At 44.3% G+C, this 26,192-nt stretch overlaps 1 protein-coding gene across 1 annotated transcript in view; it reads left to right on the top strand.

Moving 5' to 3' along the window:
- Window positions 1-26,192, top strand: part of CNTD1 (cyclin N-terminal domain containing 1) — a 165,251-nt gene that overhangs the window by 34,666 nt on the left and 104,393 nt on the right. The window contains exon 2 of the mRNA XM_089683939.1: window positions 15,842-16,023. Within this exon, the coding sequence (XP_089540065.1) occupies window positions 15,849-16,023 (175 nt within the window). The 5' untranslated portion in view covers window positions 15,842-15,848. The remainder of the gene's footprint in view (window positions 1-15,841; window positions 16,024-26,192) is intronic.

The following is a 26,192-nucleotide window of genomic DNA, read 5'->3' as shown; positions in this document are numbered from 1 at the left end:
TAAGACGCGCCTAGGTTTTAGAGGAGAAAAACAAGAAAAAAAATATTCTGAACCAATGGACTGCAGACACAGTACAGGAAGTGGCTAGACACTGCGGACAGTACAGGAGATGACCAGAGACTGCGGACAGTATAGGGGATGACCAGAGGCTGCAGACAGTATAGGGGATGACCAGAGGCTGCGGACAGTATAGGGCAGGGGTGGGCAAACTTTTTGACTTGAGGGCCGCAATGGGTTCATATATTGGACCCGGGGGCCGGACCAAGAGTAGATGAATGATGTGTATGTGTCATCCATAGTAAGTATAGTAATATTCCCCCATAGTAAGCATAGTAATTAATCCCCCATATAGTAATTCATCCCCCATAGTAATTAATCCCCCATATAGTAATTCATCCCCCATATAGTAATTCATCCCCCATAGTAATTCATCCCCCATATAGTAATTCATCCCCCATATAGTAATTCATCCCCCATAGTAATTCATCCCCCATAGTAATTCATCCCCCATAGTAATTCATCCCCCATATAGTAATTCATCCCCCATAGTAATTCATCCCCCATAGTAATTCATCCCCCATAGTAATTCATCCCCCATATAGTAATTCATCCCCCATATAGTAATTCATCCCCATATAGTAATTCATCCCCCATATAGTAATTCATCCCCCATATAGTAATTCATCCCCCATAGTAATTCATCCCCCATAGTAATTCATCCCCCATATAGTAATTCATCCCCCATATAGTAATTCATCCCCATATAGTAATTCATCCCCCATATAGTAATTCATCCCCCATATAGTAATTCATCCCCCATAGTAATTCATTCCTCATATTAATTCATCCCCCATATAGTAATTCATTCCCCATATTAATTCATCCCCCATATAGTAATTCATCCCCCATATAGTATTTCATCCCCCCTCACAGTACTATTCCCCCCCCCAAGTAGTAAGCCAAGTCCCCCCTGTGTCAATTCACTTACCTTTGCTCCGCGCGTTCCTCTCGCCGTATTCCCGCGCCGTTCCGGTCTTCTGGGCGGCCTGTGAGAGGAGCCTAGCTCCCCTCACGTTCGTCACGCTGCCCCGCCTACACACATCCTGACAGCCACATCCGCGGGCCGGATTAAAAGGTCCGCCGGGCCGTTTACGGCCTGTGGGCCGTAGTTTGCCCATTGCTGGTATAGGGGATGACCAGGGACTGTGGACAGTATAGGGGATGACCAGGGACTGCGGACATACTACAGGAGATGACCAGAGACTGCGGACGTGCTACTGGAGATGACCAGAGACTGCGGACGTGCTACTGGAGATGACCAGAGACTGCGGACAGTATAGGGGATAACCAGAGACTGCGGACAGTACAGGAGATGAACAGAGACTGCAGACAGTACAGGAGATGACCAGAGACTGCGGACACAGTACAGGAAATGAACAGAGACTGCAGACAGTACAGGAGATGAACAAAGACTGCAGACAGTACAGGAGATGAACAGAGACTGCAGACAGTACAGGAGATGAACAGAGATGTGCGGACAGCACAGGGGATGACCAGAGACTGCGGACAGCACAGGGGATGACCAGAGACTGCAGACAGCACAGGGGATGACCAGAGACTGCAGACAGTACAGGAATGACCAGACACTGCGGACCTTTAGGGAGGGAGGGGGAGCGGGTACCTGAATTTGACAGGTACCCGCTCCCACTTCCGCGGAGTTCACCTTCCTATACTGTGGGCACCCGACTTTGACAGCCGGGTGCCCACTGCGCATGCACGAGAAGTGCTGCGCTTTGTGAATGGCCCGGCATCTTTTGGGACCTGTTATGTGCTTCTCGAGCATGCGCAGTGGGCACCCGGCTGTCACAGATGCCGGGGCGGGAAGAAGCCGGCGCGGGAAGACTACAGCGCTGGACCGAGGAACAGGTGAGTTCCTGCCGCAGAGAACAGCTGAGCTGCCGGCCTGGTATTCTGACATGGTGGCGGCGGAAATACCGGACCAGCCGCTTTATATTCGCTCCATAAGACGCACTGACATTTCCCCCCCTTTTTTGGGGGGAAAAAAGTGTGTCTTATAGAGCGAAAAATACGGTAAGTGATTCAAAGGAAAGCAAAATCTTCAAACATTTTTCAGTTTATATAGTGAATGTTTGAGTTTGTAAAGAAGAATACGAACACTGCTATTTTTTTGAACAGTCTAATATTCACTTTTCTTCAATTTCTTTTAGAGGACAACACAAATTTGATATATTTTTCTTCATGTTTTGATTTGGAATAGAATGTGTAGTGTTCCCAATGCATTTGTGTATATGGAAATAAAAGCTATTTGGATTTTGAGCTTTATTCACTTTTTTCACCACACTGCTATTATGTATGTGTGTGTGTATATGTATATATATATACACACTGCTCAAAAAAATTAAAAGGGACATTTTGATAACACATCAGACTTCAATTGGGAAAAATATCATGCTGGATATCTATACTGATCTGGACTGAGTAATGTGTTAAGAATGTAAGAATGCCCAATCGTTTGATGGAAATGAAAATGATCAACCTACAGAGGACTGAATTCAAAAACACCCCGAAAATCAAAGTGCAAAAATGATACAGCAATGGCATTAATTGGTGTGCCATCCTGGAGGAGTTGGACTGCCTGTGCAACCTCTTTAGGGTCCAGGTATCACCTCATACGGTCTAAGTATCGCCTCATGCTACCAGTAGTGACACTGACCCTAGCTTAATGCAGAACTAGTGAAAAACAGTCAAAAAAGATGAGTAGGTAAAAAAATGTCAGTGGCCTCTGTAAAACCTGTAAAACCATTCCTGTATTGGGGTCGTCTCATTGTTGCCCATCTAGTGCATCTGTTCATTTCATTAACACCAAAGCAGCTGAAACTGATTGACAACCCCATATACTACTTAACTGACCAGATCTATATCCCAGGAGTTTAATTGACTTGATGCTATACTCTGATTAAAAAGTGTTCCTTCAATTTTTTTCAACTGTGTGTGTGTGTGTGTGTGTGTGTGTATGTATGTATGTGTGTATGTATGTGTGTATATATAAAATAAAATAAAAAAAGACACACACTCTTAAGCAGCCCACACATTATACAATTTTCTCTTCTTCCACCATAGGTTGAAAAAAAGAAAACTGCTAGATTCCTCCATCATCACAGTCAGTGTTGATGGGGGAATCCCTCCTGCTGCGCTATTGTACTCTGACAGTGGGAGGTTTCCCAGCAATCAGAATACAATGATCAGTGCAGAAAAAAGAGACTCTTTCCAGCCTATTTTGGAAAACTGGTCTGAAATTCATGAACTTAGTCCTTCTGTCTGGCAATAATATTTATTTGCTTGCTGTTTTTACTACTTTATCAATAAATACATTTCACAGTTGGGCATGAAAATGTAATTTCATTAGAATTTTTAAATAAAAGTGTATTTATAGTTTATTTTTGGTGGATATAGATTAGGTAACTCAGGCCTTGAAATTTCCACTCGCCTGCTCGCCAATGGCGAGTGGAAATTATGCTGGGGGCGAGTGCGTCACCCAGGGGCGTATTTGCCGCGAGGCAAACAAGGCGTTTGCCTAGGGTGGCACTTTTTAGGGGGGTGGCACAGCGGCAACGCCGCCCCCCCTCTTTCTCCTGGAAGGGACACTTAGTACAGGGGCGGGCTGCTGTGTATTACCTGGGTCCGCGACTCCGTGTCCCAGTCCCACATCGATCTAGTCCACGAGGTGCTGCTGAAGGAGGGGTAAGGAGGTTGTCAGCAGGTCCGGTGTCTTCATTTCCCTGGATCGCGATGTGTGGGCGGGATGACATGCCGCCCCTGTCATCTTGCCACACCCCCGGGATCACTCAACAGCCTATGGCAGCTTGTCCCTCCCTCTGCAAGCTCCGCCTCCTCGCCAATGATTGGCCGCCTGAAGTGTAGCTCAGGAAAGGCACACGCGGCCAATCACCGGCGAGGAGGCGGAGCTTGGAGAAGAGCCAAGCAGCAGCGCGAAGATCAAAGAAGTGAGGGAGCAGCCGGCACAATCTCCTCCCCCCCCCTCACTGACACCAATGATGGGGCACTATTCCCCCCCCCACTGACACCAATGATGGGTCACTATTCCCCCCCCCACTGACACCAATGATGGGTCACTATTCCCCCCCACTGACACCAATGATGGGTCACTATTCCCCCCCCCACTGACACCAATGATGGGGCACTATTCCCCCCCCCCCTTACACACACACACTGACACCAATGATGTACATAGTTTGAAAGGACTTGAAATTTTAAGCCCTGAGCTAACTAGCCAATAATTTTTGTAACTTGAATGTTTTACTGCATATAAATGGAATTCAAGCATGACATTAACCGCTTGCCGCCCTGCCACTGTGTATATACGTGTGCAGGGCGGCAGTGGAGTGCAAAACCACGTTTTAAAACGGGTTCCGCGCTCCCGACACTTTCGCCGGCAGGGGGCGCGCGCGCTCCCGCCGACCCGCGGGTGACACGATTTGATCCAGGAGGGATCAATCATTAGATTTCAGCCAGTGATTTCTGGCTGAAATCACATGATCGGTCCCTGTCCTATCCTGTCCTGTGTTGACATATACACAGGGCAGGATATGATGTCATTCTTCTCTGCCTGGACACATTCCGTTCCAGACAGAGAAAAAGACACAGTAAAAGTGAGTACACAAGCACTACACTACAGTTATAACACACCTAGGACACATTTAACCCCCTGATCGCCCCCCCCAGTTAACCCCTTCACTGCCCTGTCACCAGTGTCACTGATCAGTGAACCAATTTTTACTGATCACTGTATCAGTGTCGCTGGCGACTTCCGATAGAGTTAGAGCCCCTCCCAGATAGTGCCAGTTTGCCCGCCAGTACACCAGTAATCCCGTTTAACCCCTTGATCGCCCCCCCCAGTTAACCCCTTCACTGCCCTGTCACCAGTGTCACTGATCAGTGAACCAATTTTTACTGATCACTGTATCAGTGTCGCTGGCGACTTCCGATAGTGTTAGCGCCCCTCCCAGATAGCGCCAGTTTGCCCGCCAGTACACCAGTAATCCCGTTTAACCCCTTGATCGCCCCCCCCCAGTTAACCCCTTCACTGCCCTGTCATCAGTGTCACTGATCAGTGAACCAATTTTTACCGATCACTGTATCAGTGTCGCTGGCGACTTCCGATAGTGTTAGCGCCCCTCCCAGATAGCGCCAGATTGCCCGCTAGTACACCAGTAATCCCATTTAACCCCTTAATCCCCCCCCCCAAGTTAACCCCTTCACTGCCCTGTCACCAGTGTCACTGATCAGTGAACCGATTTTTACTGATCACTGTATGTGTCGCTGGCGACTTCCGATAGTGTTAGCGCCCCTCCCAGATAGCTCCAGATTGCCTGCTAATACACCAATAATCCTGTCTAACCCCTTGATCGCCCCCCCTGAGTTGACCCCTTCACTGCCCTGTCACCAGTGTCATTGATCAGTGAACAGATTTTTACTGATCACTGTATCAGTGTCGCTGGCGACTTCCGATAGTGTTATCGCCCCTCCCAGATAGCGCCAGTTTGCCCGCTAGTGCACCAGAAATCCCATTTAACCCCTTGATCGCCCCCCTCCCCCCCCCAGTTAACCCCTTCACTGCCCTGTCACCAGTGTCATTGATTACAGTGAACAGATTTTTACTGATCACTGTATTAGTGTCACTGGCGACTTCCGATAGTGTTAGCGCCCCTCCTAGATAGCGCCAGTTTGCCCGCTAATGCATGGGATTTTTTTACCAAAAACATGTAGCAGAATACATTTTGGCTTAAATTTATGACTAACTTTGAGTTTACGGTATATTTTTTATAGCTGAAAGTAGAAAATACTGTTTTTTTTCATAATTTTCGTGGTTTTTTTGTTTATAGCGCAAAAAATAAAAAGCGCACAGGTGATCAAATACCACCAAAAGAAAGCTCTATTTGTGTGAAAAAAAGGACGTAAATTTCGTTTGGGTACAGCATTGCATGACCGCGCAATTATCATTTGAATTAGTGCAGCGCTGTATAGCAAAAAAAGGCATAAATTACAGTATCTATACCAGGGGTGGGCAAACTTTTTGACTTGAGGGCCGCAATGGGTTCATATATTGGACCCAGGTGCCGGACCAAGAGTAGATGAATGATGTGTATGTGTCATTCATAGTAAGTATAGTAATATTCCCCCATAGTAAGCATAGTAATTAATCCCCCATAGTAATTAATCCCCCATATAGTAATTCATCCCCCATATAGTAATTCATCCCCCATAGTAATTAATCCCCCATATAGTAATTCATCCCCCATAGTAATTCATCCCCCATATAGTAATTCATCCCCCATAGTAATTCATCCCCAATATAGTAATTCATCCCCCATATAGTAATTCATCCCCCATAGTAATTCATCCCCCATAGTAATTCATTCCTCATATTAATTCATCCCCCATATAGTAATTCATCCCCCATATAGTATTTCATCCCCCCCACAGTACTATTCCCCCCCAAGTAGTAAGCCAAGTCCCCCCTGTGTCAATTCACTTACCTTTGCTCCGCGCGTTCCTCTCGCCGTGTTCCCGCGCCGTTCCGGTCTTCAGGGCGGACTGTGAGAGGAGCCTAGCTCCCCTCCCCTCACGTTCGTCACGCTGCCCCGCCTACACACATCCTGACAGCCACATCCGCGGGCCGGATTAAAAGGTCTGCCGGGCCGTTTACGGCCCGCGGGCCGTAGTTTGCCCATTGCTGATCTATACCATAGTTTGTAGACGCTATAACTTTCACACAAAGCAATCAATATACACTTATTGGGATTTTTTTTACCAAAAACATGTAGCAGAATACATTTTGCCTTAAATTTATGACTAACTGAGTTTACGATATATTTTTTATAGCTGAAAGTAGAAAATATTGTTTTTTTTCAAAATTTTCGTGGTTTTTTTGTTTATAGTGCAAAAAATAAAAAGCGCACAGGTGATAAAATACCACCAAAAGAAAGCTCTATTTGTGTGAAAAAAAGGACGTAAATTTCGTTTGGGTACAGCATTGCATGACCGCGCCATTATCATTTGAATTAGTGCAGCGCCAAACAGCAAAAAAAGGCCTGGTCATTAAGGGGGGTAAATCCTCTGGGGCTCAAGTGGTTAACTATTCTTAAAAAAGTTTCTTCCTCCCTACTCCTGTCTTGCTTGCCTACCCTGTGTAAAAAAAAACTATGTATACTTACCTTTTTCAGTCTTCTCCATTCACATGATGCCGCAGTTCTGGCTCGCCTGTGTCTTGGAGCACTCAACAACGGCCGCAAATTCCAGGAGCCGTGACATCACCCATAGGCTCCTATGGCTGAGCTGTTATCATCGCTCCCTCCTCTCCCTTACAGTGACTGCTTACTGACACAAGAAAACAGGAGCTGCAAGATCATGTGACTGGACCAAAGCAGACTGAAAAAAGGTAAATATACAGGTCTTTTTACACAGGGTAGGCAGGAGAGGTAAGAGGAGGGGGAGAAATATGTTGTTGACACACCCACTTTTGTAAATATTAGTTGCCTAGCTGTCATGCTGACCCAATTGCTTTAATACCTTCTGAGCTACCAGAGAAGTATTCAGATTAGGAGTTCTGGCTTCACATCCTGTATACAGACAACCAGGCAACTTCAGAAGGTCAGCAGTGGTAGCCCCATATTTCTCAGTACGGGTTACCTTTAAGTGAGGCGATCTCTGGTTTCTCAGTATTTTAAATTTGACATGTTAATGTACAAAATCTAAAAAACTAAATTAGTATATCCGAATAACAATAGAATTGAATTTCGTTAAAATTTGTTTAGTTTTGCTTCATTTATTAGTTTTCTAACAAATTCCAAATTTTCAGAACGATTCCAATGAGTTGAAAATTTATCGACCGATCCAAATTCTGTGTGAAGAATAGCTGGTTGTTAAGGAGAGGGCCGAGAAGCTGGCTGCCGAGTCCTTAACAACCGATGACTCATCAGCTGTCAGTGGGTTTCCCTACTGACAGCTGAGTGTAAACAACAGAATGCCAGCAATAAAAAATTAAGAAAAAAAATAGACCGCACCGAAATAAAAAAAAAACAAAAACTGGGTTCTCCCCCAAAATCCATACCAGACCCTTATCCGAGCATGCAGCCCGGCAGGTCAGGAAAGGGGCAGATGAGAGAGCGCCCCCCCTTTCCTGAACCATATTAGAACACCTCTCCTCAACATGGGGGTTGCTTTGGGGCAGGAGGGGCTCCCCCTCCAAAGCACCTGTTGACTCCTGGGATGTATGACATCATTTGCCAGACATGGAATCCAGGAAGTAAGTTTAAAAAATGTAAAAAAAATTGTTTAAAACATGTAATTATGATATACTTTGATATTTATTTACTATGCTAGCAAAATAAGGATTAAAAATAGTCGGTGCTGATTTCGAAGTTCCGCTTTAAGGACTCGGTGGCCGGCTTCCGGACCCTTTCCTGAACAGCCAGCTATTCTTCACTCACAATTCAGATTGGTCGATACATTTTTGTCAGATTCGAAATCTAATCATTCTGAAAATTTGGAATTTGATAGAAAATGAATAAACAAAAACTAAACAAAATAAAACTATATTAACCACTTGCACTCCTGAGGATTTACCCCCCTCCCTGACCAAGCCATTTTTTGCATTACAGTGCTGTGTTTTTTTAACTGACAATTGCGCAGTCATGCAACGCTGCAGCCAAATGAAATTTACGGGTTTTTTTACCCACAATTTGGGCTCTCTTTCAGTGGTATTTGATTGCCTGTGCGTTTTTTTTTTTTGCGCTACAAAAAAAAGTCCTACAATTTTGAGAAAAAAACTATATTTTGGACTTTTTGAATTAAACATGTCCAGTAAAAAAAATCAAATTTTGTCATAAATTTAGGCCAAAATGTATTCTGCGACATGTCTTTGCTAAAAAATCCCAATACGTGTAAATTAATTGGTTTACGCGAAAGTTATAGCATTTATAAATGGCGGTATATATACTGTAATTTTCTTTTAATTTTTACTAGTAATGGTGGCGATCAGCGAATTATTGCGGGACTGCGGCGGGCATTCTGACAGTGGGGGGAACTGACTTGGTGTCACTGATATCCCCAGTGACACCAATACAGTGATAAGTGCTAAAACAAAAAAAAGCACTGACACTGTACTAATGGCACTGGGCAGGAAGGGGTTAAAATGAGGGGTGATCAAAGGGTTAACTGTGTGCTGTTTTACTTGGTGCTGTGTCTGTATGCTTCACTGTAAGCACACTGCTTTGCATGGCTGTGCTGTGCACAGCCATACAAAGCAGTGTGCAGTAGCTGACAGGGAGGAGAACTGTTTTGTTTACAAACAGTTCTCCTCCCCGTCAGAGATCCTCGGCAATCACTGGGCACATGCGAGTAATCACTGGACTGGAGGTGCGGGTAGGGCACGCGCACGCCCCTACCTGGAAATGCAAAATCACGCATATATACGTGATTTTGCACACCCATGCCGCCCTGTAGCAGCATGCTATAGGGCAGTCGGGAAGCAGTTAAACCAATTCCTAAACCAATCCACGAAACAAAATTAGTAACATAACAAATTTATCTGGAACAAAACAGATTTTTCCATTCTGCACATGTCTATTTCAAATGCTGAAGCTGATGTGATGTGGGTATTCAGAGACAATAAATTGTAAAAGTTGTAGCAGTATACAATACTGCAATAATGCAGATTCTTGCGAGCTTATAACTGATATCTCCTAGATTGTAAGCTCCAAGGAGCAGGGCCCTCAAATCCTTCTTGTATTGAACTGTATTGTTGCTGTATTGTCTCCTGTTATATTGTAAAGCGCTGAGCAAACTGTTGGCGCTATATAAATCCTGTATAATAATAATAATTTTGGGTTTTCCCCCTGGAATTCTGCTGGCCTATAACATAGATGCTTAGATATAAACACTGTTTGTTATATTGCTAGTCATTAAATAGGAGCTTCAGTCTCCCCCCCAAAAAAATTAAAAGTTAGCAGCTGCAAATACTGTAGCTGCTGTCTTTTAATATAGAGATACTTTCTTGTCCAGGGGTCCAGTGCTGTCATCCCCTGAGCCGGTTCTTCACTGGGCTGCGGGTCCCTAGCATCGGCATCTTACTAAAAGGAAACTGGCTGTGAAGTCTTGCAGCTTCACAGTCAGACTCCCACTGCGCATATGTGAGCCACGCAGGTCCCAGACCTGTGATGTTTCCCTGAAGGCTGTGGGGAGAAGGGGGAAGGTGAACTTCTGAGCAGAAGTGGGAGCAGGTTCCTGTCAAAATCGGGTACCTGCTTCCCCCCTCAAAAAGTGCCAAATGGTAAAGAGGGGGGAGGAGACAAATAGGCAGAACTTAAAATTTTAGGTTGTGTCAGGGACCATCGCGACGCATGGGTCTACACATGCGTAGGTGTCTGTCAAGACGTGCAGGTAGCAGGGCACTAGGACCCAGGCGCACCCGTCGTCTTGACAGTACTAGGCAGGCACTGGGACCTAGGCGGCGCCTGTCAGGTGCAGGGCGGGCTACTTAAAGCAGCCCTGCACAGATGCTTGTTGCCGAATGGTCTTTTGTATCCTGTTGCCTGTATTGTGAGTACTCTGATCTGGATTGTCTGACCTTGTTGCCTTCTCCTGTCCTGACCCCTTGGCTTGCCTGACTCTGTTCCTGGATGTTCCCTTATATATCTGATCTTTTGGTATTGACCCTGCGTGTGACCAGACTATCCTTTGCCTATCGTCTTGTACCTCACCTTCCCACTAGTTACCGACCCGGCTTGTTTGACTCTGACTTTGCTCATCCATCCATCCCTCAGGGATCCCTGGGCTCCCTCACATCAGACTCTTAACCCGCTGGAGCCCTTGGCAGACTCCTCTACCTCTGGTAGAGATACCTAGTAGCTGCGACCTGGTCCCGGAGCGCTCCAAGTCCATCCCCACCATCAGGGGCCCTGGTGAACAAGTGCTCCGGTACTTAGAGCCTCCCCAGAGTGCGGAGTCTATCAGGGGACTGATAGAGGTACTGTCAGGCGGTCCGTTACAGTACCATTCGGCCATGACTGAGTCTGGAGGGGGGCCTTCTCCCATAGAAGAGATTTGCCGACATTTGTCCGCCCTAACCCAGGCAGTAACTGCCCTCCAGGACAAATGCTCCCGGTTAGAAAATCGGTTTGACACCATGACCATGTCCGAGGCTCCTCCTCAGAGCCAGGCCTCAACTGTTAGCTCTGAGGTAGCCTCTGGATCTCCCATAGGGGCTGCGGCTGCAGCTTCACCAGCCAAACCTCGTGTTCCCATGCCCGAACGTTTTCGGGGAGATCGTGCACGGTTTAGGTCCTTCAAAAACGCATGTCTGCTGTATTTTGCCTGCAACCTCGTACCTTCACTACTGAGTCGGTTAAAGTAGGATTCGTGATTTCCCTACTACAAGACGAACCCTAGGACTGGGCCCATAGATTAAGGGAAACGCAGGACCCCCAGTTACAGACCATAAACACATTTTTTGAGGCCACGTCTGTCCTCTATGACCCACCCCAGCGGGTGGCTTCAGCTGAATCCACCCTCTGCTCCCTCCGACAGGATCGTCGAGCTGCGGAGGAATATGCCTCCGAGTTCAGGCGATGGATGGGGGACACGCGTTGGATCGACGCTGCCCTGCGTCACCAATTCCGGATCGGACTCCCGGAGGCGCTAAAGGATGAGTTAGCCTGGGTTGGCCTCCTAGAGTCCTTGGAAGATCTGATCGCCCTGGCGACCCAAATCGATCGCAGGTTGCGGGAACGCCGGTCTGAGAGGTCAGGCCAGGGTCAAGGAGTCACATGGGCACCTGCCCGTCAGCATGAAATACCTTTACAGGCCAGGAAATGGGGACTTAATTTGTTCCTGGCTGACGGTTCCCAGATTAAATCGGGTTTGGTTGACCAAGAAACTCCCCCTATACTCACCACCATAATGGGCCTTTTCCGGGAGTTATTACGTTTTGACGCTATCGCGTCACCCCTTTTCCCAGTGATCTTGGGGCTTCCGTGGCTACAAGCCCACAACCCTCAGATCAACTGGGAAACTGGGTCCCTCAGTTTTCCCTCGGCCTATTGTCGGGAAAACTGTCATGCCTCCGGGCCCCGGGCCCCCCAAATCCTCCTATGTGCAGAGGAGGATTCCAGCTTGAGACAGGTTGTTCCAGTGGTATACCATGATTACCTGGATGTATTTAGCAAACCTGGGGCCGACACTTTGCCCCCTCATCGACCATATGACTGTCCCATTGACTTACTGCCTGGATCTGAGATCCCTTTTGGTCGCATATTCCTGTTATCTGAGGTGGAGTTGGGGGTACTGAAAGAGTATATTGAAGAGAATCTCCAGAAGAAATTTATTTGTCCTTCCACTTCACCGGCAGGGGCGGGTATTTTCTTCGTGGAGAAGATAGATAAGACTTTAAGGCCTTGTGTTGATTATCGGGTACTGAATCGGGTTACAATTAAAAACCGCTACCCTCTACCACTGGTCCCCAAACTTTTTCAAAGCCTAAGGGCAGCAGTTTGCTTCACTAAGTTGGATCTCCGTGGGGCATACAAATTGGTACGCATCCGAGAAGGGGACTAGTGGAAGACGGCCTTCCGTACTCGGTTTGGCCACTTTGAGTATTTGGTCATGCCTTTTGGGCTCTGCAATGCTCCGGCCACCTTCCAGCATTTTGTGACCGATGTCTTTAGGGACTTTCTGGACATTTTTGTCATTGTTTACCTGGATGACATTTTGATATTTTCACCATCCCTAGACACCCATAGAGTCCATGTGATTAAGGTTCTGGAGCGGTTGCGCCTACACGGCCTATATGCCAAGGCCGATAAATGTAGCTTTGAGCAACAGAGCATTTCCTTTCTGGGGTTGATCATCTCCACTGCGGGGATCGCAATGGATCCCCAAAAGGTCTCGGCAATCCTTGAATGGCCGATCCCAACCGATAAAAAGGCGTCCAACGGTTTATTGGGTTTCGCCAACTTCTACAGGAAGTTTATTAGGAATTTTTCAGGTCTGGTCTCCCCATCACACAGTTGACTAAGTCAGGGACCCGCTTTAAATGGACATCAGAAGCTCAGGAAGCATGCGAGACCCTGAAACGACTGTTTACCACTGCCCCCATTCTGGGTCACCTGGACACTGCACTACCTTATGTGCTAGAGGTGGATGCATCCAAGAACGCGGTGGGATCAATTTTATCCCAGAGGGAAGGACCAAAAGAATTGTTGCACCCAGTGGCATTCTTCTCCAGGAAACTCACTCCGGCAGAACGCAACTATGACATCGGGGATCGAGAACTATTGGCCATCAAAACCACCCTGGAGGAGTAGAGATACCTGCTGGAAGGAGCGGCCCACCCACGTTTGATTTATACTGACCATAAGAACCTCGAATACCTGAGAACAGCTAAACGCTTAAGGCCACGCCAAGCCAGGTGGGCTCTTTTTTTCTCATGTTTTTCCTTCCACATCACCTACAGGCCGGGTTCAAAGAACACAAAGCCAGATGCCCTTTCGCGCATGTTTGAGGATCCCAAGGAAGAACTCAGGCCGGATACCATTCTGTCATCAGGAAACTTTTTGGCCCTCCAAACAGAGCTGCGTGCTAAGCTGCAAGACGCATCTGGGACTTGCCCCCCTCTACCAGGAATACCACTCTCCCTCGAAGGAGGATTGTTACAAAAGGAGGGATTGATTGTGGTACCGGAAGATGTGCAGACGCAGGTGTTAGGGCACTGTCACGATCACCCAATGGCTGGGCACTTTGGAGTGGCAAAAACGCTGGAGCTGCTTAAACGCACCTTCTGGTGGCCTGACATGAACAAGGATTGCAAACGCTACGTAAAGTCTTGTGCGATTTGCCAGAGAAATAAGCCAACCAGAAATAAGGCTTGGGGGCTGCTACGCCCACTACCCATTCCTGCTCGATGCTGGCAGATGATAGCATTGGATTTTATAGTGGAACTACCCCTGTCCCAGGGCCATACGGCAATCTTCGTTATTGTGGACCGTCTGTCAAAGATGGCCCATTTTGTACCCCTGAAAGGTACCCCATCAGCTGAAGAGACCGCTCGGATTTTCATCAAAGTGGTCAGATTACATGGGGTTCCAGAAGATGTAGTGTCTGACCGGGGGGTACAATTTACCTCTAAGTTTTGGAGAGCCCTATGCAAGGCTCTGGGCATTAAGCTCTCACTTTCCTCCGCCTTTCATCCACAAACCAACGGACAGACGGAAAGAACCAACCAGACGTTGGAACAGTACCTGAGGTGTTACACATCGTTTTTACAGAATGACTGGCTGACCCTCTTGCCCTTAGCAGAATTTGCTTTCAATAATGCAAACCACTCCGCCACAGGGCAATCGCCATTTTTTGCGAATTAAGGATTCCACCCCACATTCATGCCTGATCTGGTTGTTGAAAGCACGGTTCCAGCTACCCAAAGCATGATCGATTTTTTTCTCAGATAACAACAAACTGTTGCAGGAGGCCATGGCTAAAGCCCAGGAAGACAACAAAGAGGCGTTTGACAAGAAGCGAAGGGGGGAATTGGTGCTGCAGCCAGGAGATAAGGTCTGGCTGGCAACAACTAACCTAAAATTACGTTGTCCGTCAAAAAAGCTAGGACCAAAATTTTTAGGCCCCTTCCAGGTTAAACGCATGATCAACGAGGTGCCTTATGAGCTTGCCTTTCGAGACCTTTAAGATCCATCCAGTGTTTCATGTCTCATTGCTGAAACCAGTGGTCGCAGACCCATTTCCAGACCGGGAATCCAGGCCCCCTGAGGCTATTACAGTGGAGGGACAGGAAGAATTTGAGGTGGAAGCAATTCTGAACTGTCGTAGGAGGGGGGGCCAGACCCAGGTTTTGATTAAGTGGAAAGGCTATGGCCCTGAGGAGAATTCTTGGGAACCTGCTCAAAATGTTCATGCCCCCAGACTTATGCGGGAGTTTGTGCGTGGTCACCCGCAGTGGAGAGATCAGTTGGGCACCCGGAGGATGCCCATGGGGGGGGGGCAATGTCAGGGACGTTCGCGACGCATGGGTCTACACATGCGTAGGCGTCTGTCAAGACGTGCAGGTAGCAGGGCACTAGGACCCAGGTGCACCCGTCATCTTGACAGTACTAGGCAGGCACTGGGATCTAGGTGGCGCCTGTCAGGTGCAGGGCGGGCTACTTAAACCAACCCTGCACAGACGCGTGTTGCCGAATGGTCTTTTGTATCCTGTTGCCTGTATTGTGAGTACTCTGATCTGGATTGTCTGACCTTGTTGCCTTCTCCTGTCCTGACCCCTTGGCTTGCCTGACTCTGCTCCTGGATGTTCCCTTATGGATCTGATCTTTTGGTATTGACCCTGCGTGTGACCCGACTATCCTTTGCCTATCGTCTTGTACCTCACCGACCCGCTAGTTACCGACCCGGCTTGTTTGACTCTGACTTTGCTCATCCGTCCATCCATCCCTCAGGGATCCCTGGGCTCCCTCACATCAGACTCTTAACCCGCTGGAGCCCTTGGCAGACCCCTCTACCTCTGGTAGAGATACCTAGCAGCTGCGACCTGGTCCCGGAGCGCTCCAAGTCCATCCCCACCATCAGGGGCCCTGCTGAACAAGTGCTCCGGTACTTAGACTCCGCACTTTGGGGAGGCTCTATCAGGGGACTGATAGAGGTACTGTCAGGCGGTCCGTTACAGGTTGTAAAGATTAAAGAATAATAATTGGACAGAATTCCTGTTAAATAATTTTCTATTTTGTATTTGTGCTAGATAAAGAATGAACCGGCTTCCATTTAAAACCAAAAGATTTTCCCAAATTCCTAGCACAATATTTGGAATAGCCACATTTGATGTTTTGGAAGATATTCTTGTTAGCTTGGCAAATGAAAATGAGCAAGTCCTTGAAAACCTGTCCGTGCATCCTGGCTGTTTTAAACAACCAAAGGTGATAGGTGAGTCACTGTTTGGTAAATGTCCTTTATACTGATACCTGTACAGTATATTATCTATTGGGATGCTTCTGAATGACAGTTTGGGTACATAATTGTGATTGGTTATTCTTTGCAAAGTGAATTTTCTTTCAAATCTTTTTGATTGAATTTTAAAAAATATATCAAAATAGAAAATAAGTACAGAATCAAAACCAAGTGCAACAATGATAGTATGCTTGTATTCCTGAGAGAACATTTGCATATTTGTCCTAATCTGCCAACTTTGATGAGCCATAACATATCAAACCATGTAACAAGTCTGCAAATGCACATATAGCATAAAACAGTAATAATAATGCTTTGTTCATATAGTACCAACATAGTATACACAGTGCCATCACAAATGTCCCTTAAGTGTAGGCCAAAATATAGTCCCGCTCCCAGGTAGTATAGAAAAAGAAAAGAAAAAATTAGAAATAGAAAAAGAATAAGGAGTTAACAGAGCTCAAATTCATCATCCGTGATTATATGCATATTGTAATCCAATCCTATAGTTTCACATTATGTAGCATAAACATATCTTTCCAACAAGACCATCCAGAATCAAAGAACCCCATGTTCTGGGATGAAACAGCAACGGCCCTCTCATAAATTTAATGGGAATGTACTCTGTGAATAACGTCCGATTTATAGTTTTATCTTTATATGGGGTAATGTAGTTACAGTACAAGATTTTTAAATAACTGTCCCAATGCTACGTACATTTGGTGATACCCATGTTATTACTCATAGCAGCATGCCATTCATCTCAGGTAAACTATCTTTGCAGATCCCTTTCCCACCTACCTATACATTTCAAGGTAGAAGTATCATTTTTGTATTGTAGATACTTGTAGAACCATGATATACCTTTTTCTTAGCTTAATGGGATTAGAGAAGGCATGCCAAATTTTCGAATCCACTTCTACCCACTTCCTCGGGTTTGCTATATATGAGTGTTGCTAATTTGTAAAAAGTGGTACATACCACTTCCCAACGTAGCACAGTTGATCTCAGTCAATGTACGATATCCCAAGTCTCTCAGAGTTCTTGTATTAAGATTGGGGATGAAGTGTTCATACGCTATTAAAGAGATATCCATTCTAAGCTTGTGAGAGGAGTGGCATATTTTGTTTAGGCCTACTGTCCATGCTTCAAGCATTGCTGAAATAGAAGGAAGGAATGTATTTAAAAGTTTAGATGTAAAGGTTCTAGTCAACAATAAGGCTTAAAGGTCTCTATTGGGGACTACATTCTGTTCTATTTGTACCCATAATTTATTCGAAGGGGTTAACCACACTTGAAGTTGATCTAAATGTGCCGCATAGTAATAAGTAGAGATTACTGGTAGTCCCAGACCTCCCTTAGATTTATGCTTAGTGAGAGACAAGAATGGGATCCGCAATTTTTTCCCTCTCCATATATACCTTTTTAACGCTGCTTCCAACTTCCTGAAGTAGGTATGGGGTATAACAAGCAGAATTGTTCTAAAATAATTCAGTATTTTGAGACATATCAACATTTTAAAAGCCGCTATTTTACCCATCCAGGAAATTTCAAACTTTTCAAGTCATGTCAATTCCACTAGGATCGACTGGTATAATTTTTCATAGTTATCTTTAAATGTATTAGAGGAAGGGTCAGATATACATATACCCAAATAATCGAATTTCTTATGAGTCCAGCTATAAGGGAATGTATCTTTGAGACATGTCAATGGGCCCTTCGCCACAGCCACTGGTAGGGCGCAGAATTTTGTTATGTTGAGTTTATAATAGGAAACTGCGCTAAACGCCTGCAAGGTGGCTGAAATTTCTGTTAATGAATTAAGGGGATCTGATACAGTGAGTATGTCATCTGTAAATAACCCTGTTTTTTTAGATTTATTCGCTATTTGGATGCTGGAGATTAGTGGATTAATTCTAATTGCTGTCGCCAAGGGCTCCATCACCAACGAAAAAAATAATAAGAGACAAAAGGCAATCATGTCTTGTTCCATTGGTGATACTAAAAGAATCCTATAAAGCGTTAGATGTAAACACTTGGGCAGTGGGAACTGTATATAAGGCCGTAATAGGCGACTTAATATACCCACAGATACCAAAAGTATTTAGAGTAGCATCTAGATAATTCCAGTGGACTCTATCGAAAGCTTTTTCAGCGTCTAAGGCTACAAAAACAGCCTGCGACCTACAAATTTCAGTAAGCCTCATTAAATTGAGTACTCTACGAGTACCGTCTGCTGCTCGTCTACCCTTAGCAAAGCCTACTTGGTCAGCTTGAATGAGAAAAGGGGTTATTTTTAATAAGCGAGTTGCTATGATTTCAGCGTATATTTTAAGGTCCGTGCTTAATAGAGATATTGGCCTGAAGTTTTGAGGGCGGTTCGGAGTCTTACCAGGTTTAGGTGAAGTGATGATGATTGCCTTCAACATCTCAGAGGGAAATGGTGCCGTGGTCACAGCTTCATCGTAAGTTATTTTAGGATGCGGCAGTAACGCATCGTGAAATTCTTTATAATATTCAGCAGAGAAACCGTGCACACGCGGCGATTTCCCTTTTCGGTAACGCTTTGATAGCGTCTATTAGCTCACTCTCCAAGATAAGTTGATTTAACGCCTCCAACGTTTGGTGGTCTAGTATAGGCAATGGAAGATTACACTGTTCAACAGGTAAAAAGTTTTGGGCATAAAATTAGCTAATCTTACATAATTTTGGGGTGCTGAAAACGAAAATGACCCTAAAAAATGTTGATTGACTCTAGTTTCCATGATATATTCACCCATCTAATGACGTAAGCCATTCAAAATTATGATGCAACTTCAGCTGCATATTGCGCAATTGATACTGGTGACCAATAGAAAATTGCATGTATACTGAGATGATGCAATATTAGCCTTTAATTGCATCACTTCACTGCATAAAAGCTGCATTATCTGTAGCTGATTGTATTTCGACAGCGCCTTTACATTTCGTTTTATGCTTATATAGGCTACTCAGTAATGCCTCGAACTTGTGTGAATAAAGCAGATAATTTCTGCTATATCTGCGGTGAAATAACTTTTATCTCACAAAAAAGGAGGATAACAGGAATGATTAAGAAAGCCTACAACTTGTATTTTGGCTGCAAGATAGGAGACCAGGACAAGAGCTGGGCACCACATATATGCTGCAATTCTTGTGGAACGGCACTGGAGCAATGGTTGAATGGAAAAAAGGCATCTATGCCTTTCGCTGTGCCAATGATTTGGAGAGAGCCAACAGATCATGTTAGTAATTGTTACTTTTGTATGGTGCCTCCAATTGTAAAAGGGCTAAATAAGAAGAAAAAGTTATCTGTGCACTATCCAAATATTCCATCGGCAATACGTCCAGTTCCTCATGGAGAGGGGCTACCAATTCCTAAAGCACCAGAATCCTTCGTGGTTGAGTCAAGTGAGGAAGAACCTGAAGCGTGTAGTCACGTGCAGTTGTAAGAGATAGCCCTTTCCTCGAATACAAGAGAAAAGCCAAGAGAAGCAAAACCGACACAAACTGAAGACAAAACTAGTGAGAATCCTAAGTATTAAAATGATTCAACTTAGCTTATGGCTATAATTTTTCTTGGTAATCCTATGCAATATATTATGCCATTTAGGCTTTGTTATGTAGTCAATATCACTTGCTTTATATTTGTGGAAAGGCATCTATCTACAGTCAGGTCCATAAATATTGGGACATCAACACAATTCTAACATTTTTGGCTCTATACACCACCACAATGGATTGGAAATGAAACGAACAAGATGTGCTTTAACTGCAGACTGTCGGCTTTCATTTGAGGGTATTTACATCCAAATCAGGTGAACGGTGTAGGAATTACAACAGTTTGCATATGTGCCTCCCACTTGTTAAGGGACCAAAAGTAATGGGACAATTGGCTTCTCAGCTGTTCCAAGGCCAGGTGTGTGTTATTTCCTCATTATCCCAATTACAATGAGCAGATAAAAGGTCCAGAGTTCATTTCAAGTGTGCTATTTGCATTTGGAATCTGTTGCTGTCAACTCTCAAGATGAGATCCAAAGAGCTGTCACTATTAGTGAAGCAAGCCATCATTAGGCTGAAAAAACAAAACAAACCCATCAGAGAGATAGCAAAAACATTAGGCGTGGCCAAAACAACTGTTTGGAACATTCTTAAAAAGAAGGAACGCACAGGTGAGCTCAGCAACACCAAAAGACCCGGAAGACCACAGAAAACAACTGTGGTGGATGGCCGAAGAATTATTTCCCTGGTGAAGAAAACACCCTTCACAACAGTTGGCCAGATGAAGAACACTCTCCAGGAGGTAGGTGTATGTGTGTCAAAGTCAACAATCAAGAGAAGACTTCACCAGAGTGAATACAGAGGGTTCACCACAAGATGGAAACCATTGGTGAGCCTCAAAAACAGGAAGGCCAGATTAGAGTTTGCCAAACGACAACTAAAAAAGCCTTCACAGTTCTGGAACAACATCCTATGGACAGATGAGACCAAGATCAACTTGTACCAGAGTGATGGGAAGAGAAGAGTATGGAGAAGGAAAGGAACTGCTCATGATCCTAAGCATACCACCTCATCAGTGAAGCATGGTGGTGGTAGTGTCATGGCGTGGGCATGTATGGCTGCCAATGGAACTGGTTCTCTTGTATTTATTGATGATGTGACTGCTAACAAAAGCAGCAGGATGAATTCTGAAGTGTTTCGGGCAATATTATCTGCTCATATTCAGCCAAATGCTTCACAACTCATTGGACGCCACTTCACAGTGCAGATGGACAATGACCCAAAGCATACTGCAAAAGCAACCAAAGAGTTTTTTAAGGGAAAGAAGTGGAATGTTATTCAATGGCCAAGTCAATCACCTGACCTGAATCCGATTGAGCATGCATTTCACTTGCTGAAGACAAAACTGAAGGGAAAATGCCCCAAGAACAAGCAGGAACTGCAGACAGTTGCAGTAGAGGCCTGGCAGAGCATCACCAGGGATGAAACCCAGCGTCTGGTGATGTCTATGCGTTCCAGACTTCAGGCTGTAATTGACTGCAAAGGATTTGCAACCAAGTATTGAAAAGTGAAAGTTTGATATATGATTATTATTCTGTCCCATTACTTTTGGTCCCTTAACAAGTGCGAGGCACATATGCAAACTGTTGTAATTCCTACACCGTTCACCTGATTTGGATGTAAATACCCTCAAATTAAAGCCAACAGTCTGCAGTTAAAGCACATCTTGTTCGTTTCATTTCAAATCCATTGTGCTGGTGTATAGAGCCAACAATGTTAGAATTGTGTCGATGTCCCAATATTTATGGACCTGACTGTATATAATTATTGTGCATTATGTAGTCATTACGCCTATAGTAGAAAACTTTTCGTTTACAGAAAAACTAGAGCCAATTGACAAATTTCATTGTTATATTTGAACTCAGAATGTGAAATTCATTAAGAAATGGATCCTTTTGTTTCCAAAACTGGCAAAAAATAAAAATTTGTTGAACAGTGTTATTAAAAAAGTGTTTAATCAGGTCAGAGGTAGGCTGAGGGGTATTCGGGTCATCTCTAAGATTGTATAGTTGAGAATAATTGGAGCGAAGAGCTTCTGCTATTTTATTAGGATGAAAAGTTACTTTATTCGATTTAGGATCCAACATGGAAGATAATTTAGATTGTCTAGCATTAAGGTAATTCGTAAGCAATTTACCTGCCTTGTTTCCTTGAGTATAATAGGTAGCTTTAGCCCGTTTAAGATTTTTCCCATGTCTTAGTAATAGGAAATTCCTAAGCTCTAGTCTATTAGTTTGTAATTCTTGTAAGGTACTAGGTGATAGGGATTGTTTGTGTTGGGATTTTGACCTAGCTATTTTATCTACAATTTCAGAAAAAAACCCAGTTCCTTCACCTTTTTCCTGTGAGGCCAGTTTCAAAAGTATTCTCCTGTGAGCGCACCACATGCTAAATACATTGGTATCGGGAGAGGCAATAATGTCAAAGAATTCCTGCAAGGATTTAGGAACAGTAGAGCAAAAGGCAGGATTAAGAAACATAGAGGTATCATTGCACCATAAAAACACTGGAGAGAATTTTAAAGTCTCTTCTATGATTAAAGATATAGGCATGTGATCTGGCCATATTAATGGATGTATTTACGCTTTAGAGACATTCTGCAATAATTGAATATCCGTTAAAAAGAAATCAATCCTTGAATAAGACTTGTGAGGAGCCGAGTAATATGTGAAGTCTTTTTCAGACGCATGGGCCTTGATTCACTGAGATGTGAGTGTATTAGCAGAGACTGACCATTCAGGCAGACTCCGGTCAATCAATCAGTGGTCTGACCAGCGTCTAGCAAGCTCATTAACGAGCGTCTACTGACTACTTTGCCATTAGTGAATGTGGTATCCCGTCTGGCACATTTTTAGGTGCAATACCGGATATATTCGCTAGATGGCGCACATGCGCGGGCTTTATTAACATTGGCGTTTTACTGATAGAAAATTCTAATACAGCTGTACTATTACATTCTGAAAATTCTCTTTTGCTATTTTTTTTTTTTTGCTGTTTCTCCAAAATGATCAGGAAAGTATTGCATTTACTAATGAATGTCATACATTTTATTTTCAAATTTTTCACACTTATATCTCAAATAATTTATATACTTCTAATTTCCCAATATAGATATATATCTTCATTCTCTTTAATCACATAACTATTCTATGTTAAAGACAAGTGCAGCGCTATAAATGCATGTGATCAATAATGAACGCATGTAAAAACCAAAAAGTGCAAAGAATTGCAATAATGATGTAAACTGGTAAATCGTGCTAAAATAAGTTCATAGAATCGTTCCTGAATAATGGAATGTCCTTCGTGTGAGAGTACCAACTCAGAGAGTGCCTATGAATGGCACGTGTGGTCTCTCCGTGACGGACAGTAGTGCATGAACTCGTGAAAGGTAAACCACCCTTGGGACTGGTCTACACTCACCAGAAAAAAAGTATTAATGTGCATGGGTTATACACATCGCACATCTGGGGGTGCAGCGGTATGCTGGCAGCTATGGGTTAGTCATCCAGCTCCATCCATCCATCCATCAGGGTGGGTGCCCAAATGGTCCTGGGGAGGAATTAGCTCAGCCACAGGAGCCAGAAAGGTGCTCAATAGTGTAGTACACTGTCACAGGGGTGGATGACCTTTCACGAGTTCATGCACTACTGTTCGTGGTTATATTTATCTTGTGTAAGACCATTTTACTAGTCTATATCAGTGACCAGCGCTCGCTTTATCATTTTTAAACAATGTAACTATTCTACATTATAACTCAAACTGTTTCCCACAGTGGTTTAGTGGTTAGAGCTCAGAACTTACAGCACTTGGGTCATGGGTTCTAATCCCAGTCTTGGCAACATCCCAAAAAAATGGAGATAAATTTTCTGGGTTGTGGCAGGAATATTGATCAATCAATTATGATTTTGCCTAATGACTAGAAAGTGGATGAATGTTACTAGCGTACTGTTCTGCCAATTAGGTCATGTGCAAGTTTCATGCCGTGTATATTTCATTGTAACTTTTTTCTCTTTTAAATCTGTCTCCTTATACAACTTGACCCCCTCCCCCACCCCATCATCACCTGTCCCATATGCAAATCTATGGATCACCGCCCCACTCTTTAACTATCTATTTACTGATCAAGTGAATGTGTCTCATTTTCTATCAGCTACAGCTCAGATCTCACATTATTATACAATTGCTGATTGTATCTCACCACTAGTCTGATTGAATTCACAATTCCTGGTCAGTCCTGTTCCCTGACCTCTAATAACCTTTAGGGCCAGTTCACACTACATGTGTTTCAGTTGCTTTTTCAGCATCACAAACGCACAGAAAGAAGGTTATATGGTTGTCAATGTCATAGTTCACATCAGCGCTTGCATTTTCAATGCATTGCAGGTGCTGTAAACAAAGTTGACCACGCTGCATTGTTTCTGCACAGAACTGTACTGGAACACATTGAAACGTCCTTGAATGTACTAAAACGCACATGTCCCTAACTACATTGAATACAAAGAAAATAGAAAAAAATAAGTGGAAGGGATACAAAAATGCAATGTAAACATGTCCAAAACGCATCCAAAATGTACTGGAACACACTAAACATGCATGCCAAAAGGGCATGAAAAAAACCCATCAGGAACACATCTAGACTGTTTCTATAGTGTGAACCAGCCCTTAGGACTTGTTCACACCATTGGTGGTGCAGAAACGCATGCAAGAACACACATTTTCCAGCACAGCAAAGAAATGCAATGCCCTGTGTAGATGTGCGCAGGTACCATGATGAAAACGTTGTTGCACCTACACACGTCTATTAAAAACAGCCCCATTCACAGCCACAAATACGCATGGCACCACACTACTGTGCGGTTAGGTGTGACACACTTGGAAAATAACATAAAAATAAGCCAACATGGCTAAAACATATCTTGAAAATATGGGGACTCTGATATCCGGCGACAGTCTGTTCACGAACGAGAAGCAATTCTGCACCCCTAAAACCAACATAGAGGAAAGGGATGGTCAAATTGCTGTGCTGCTTCCAAACCACCTCTGGCATGCCAGGGTCATTATGCAGGTCCTCGATGCCAGTTCTTGCCTGCGGCCACAAAATATCCACTGGCCACAAGTGAAGGTGAGTGGAGGACGTGAAGGTGGATTTCTACCAGCTTCAACCGCAAGCAGTACCACTCCTGAAAAATGAGAGCAAATAATCATTGACACGTCATCATGACAGTCAATTCTCAGTGCAGGCTATCTAGAGTGTCTTTCCTTTTTAACCATTTCAAGAGTTTAAGGAAACATTCTTGGAGCATCTACTGTGTTTGGAAAGGCCAAAGGTCCCCCCCTCCCCCAGGCACACTAATGCTTATGCAGGCCATAGACGGGGAGAAAAACAGCCGATTTTTCTTTTAAAAAATGAAAAATCGGTTGTTCAAGCGGCCGACGTTACCAGCAATGGTAAAAAAAAAATCGGCCGATTTTCATCCCGTCTACAGCCGGCAAAAAGTGTCCCTGCAGAGAGCTCCGCTATTTCTTTGACAGTTCTTTGAGATTTATAGCGGTTGCAACAATGTATTTGTATCCATTTCGGATACAGATGTTTTTATTCGGAAACAAATAGATACAATGTTGCAACCGCTGTAAATGTCAAGGAACTGTCAAAGAAATAGCGGAGCTCTCTGCAGGGACACTTTTTGCCATACTGGAATTCCTCTCATTTTTCATCCTTCTTCTTCCTCTTCTTCTTCCTCTTCTTCTTCATCATCATCCTCTTCTTCCTCTTCATCATCTTCTTCTTCTTCATCATCATCATCCTCTTCTTCTTTTTCTTCTTTTTGTCTTCCTCTTGCAGGTCACTGCTCATGTGCAGATTTTTTATCAGTAAAAAAATCGGCCGATTTGCCCATCATTGCCGCGAAAATCGGCCGATCGGCAAATTCGGCCGTTTTTTTCCAACTTTACCGAAAAAAAAAATCTGCCAAAATACCGAAAAACGGCCGAACAAATAGCCCACCAACGATCCGAAAATCGGCCGATTTTCGACCCATCTATGGCCTGCATAAGATATGGTGTGGCCCTAGGGTCAATGTGTGTTTAGAATACTTCCAAAATGCACATACAAAAACACTCCATCCAAATGCATGTTGCATTTCTATAGCATGTTAAACAGAAGAAAAATGCACTTACATAATGTTAACATGCGCAAGTAAAAATAGACAAAATCCACATCCTTTTATTCTGGCTTCACATACATGCATTGTGGTCTAACACCGCACTCCTGGGCAAATCACATGCAATTTGTGTGCGTTGCAATTAGAGACAAACATTTTGCACACCTCAAATTGCACCGCATCCGGGCCAAAAATGTGCAGGACCCTTTTTCAGGGTATGCACATGGGTGTGAATAGGCATGCCATCCAATTTGGCAAATCGCAATACGCTTTGTGTACCAATATTGGTGTGTTGGTAACTTCACCTAGAAAGCCGCAGCAGGTGGCATGAAGGGGTTGCGGTTGTGATGCGGTGCAGCGCTTGCACAGAAAACACTGCAAATTTCACATCGCATCTGTGTGACA

The sequence above is a fragment of the Staurois parvus genome, unplaced genomic scaffold, assembly GCF_062004578.1.
Source record: "Staurois parvus isolate SC_StPar_1 unplaced genomic scaffold, SC_StPar_1.0 ptg000328l, whole genome shotgun sequence".
NCBI classification, from domain to species: domain Eukaryota; kingdom Metazoa; phylum Chordata; class Amphibia; order Anura; family Ranidae; genus Staurois; species Staurois parvus.
Note: the sequence above shows the minus strand (reverse complement) of the source record. Positions and strands in the feature narration are given on the sequence as shown.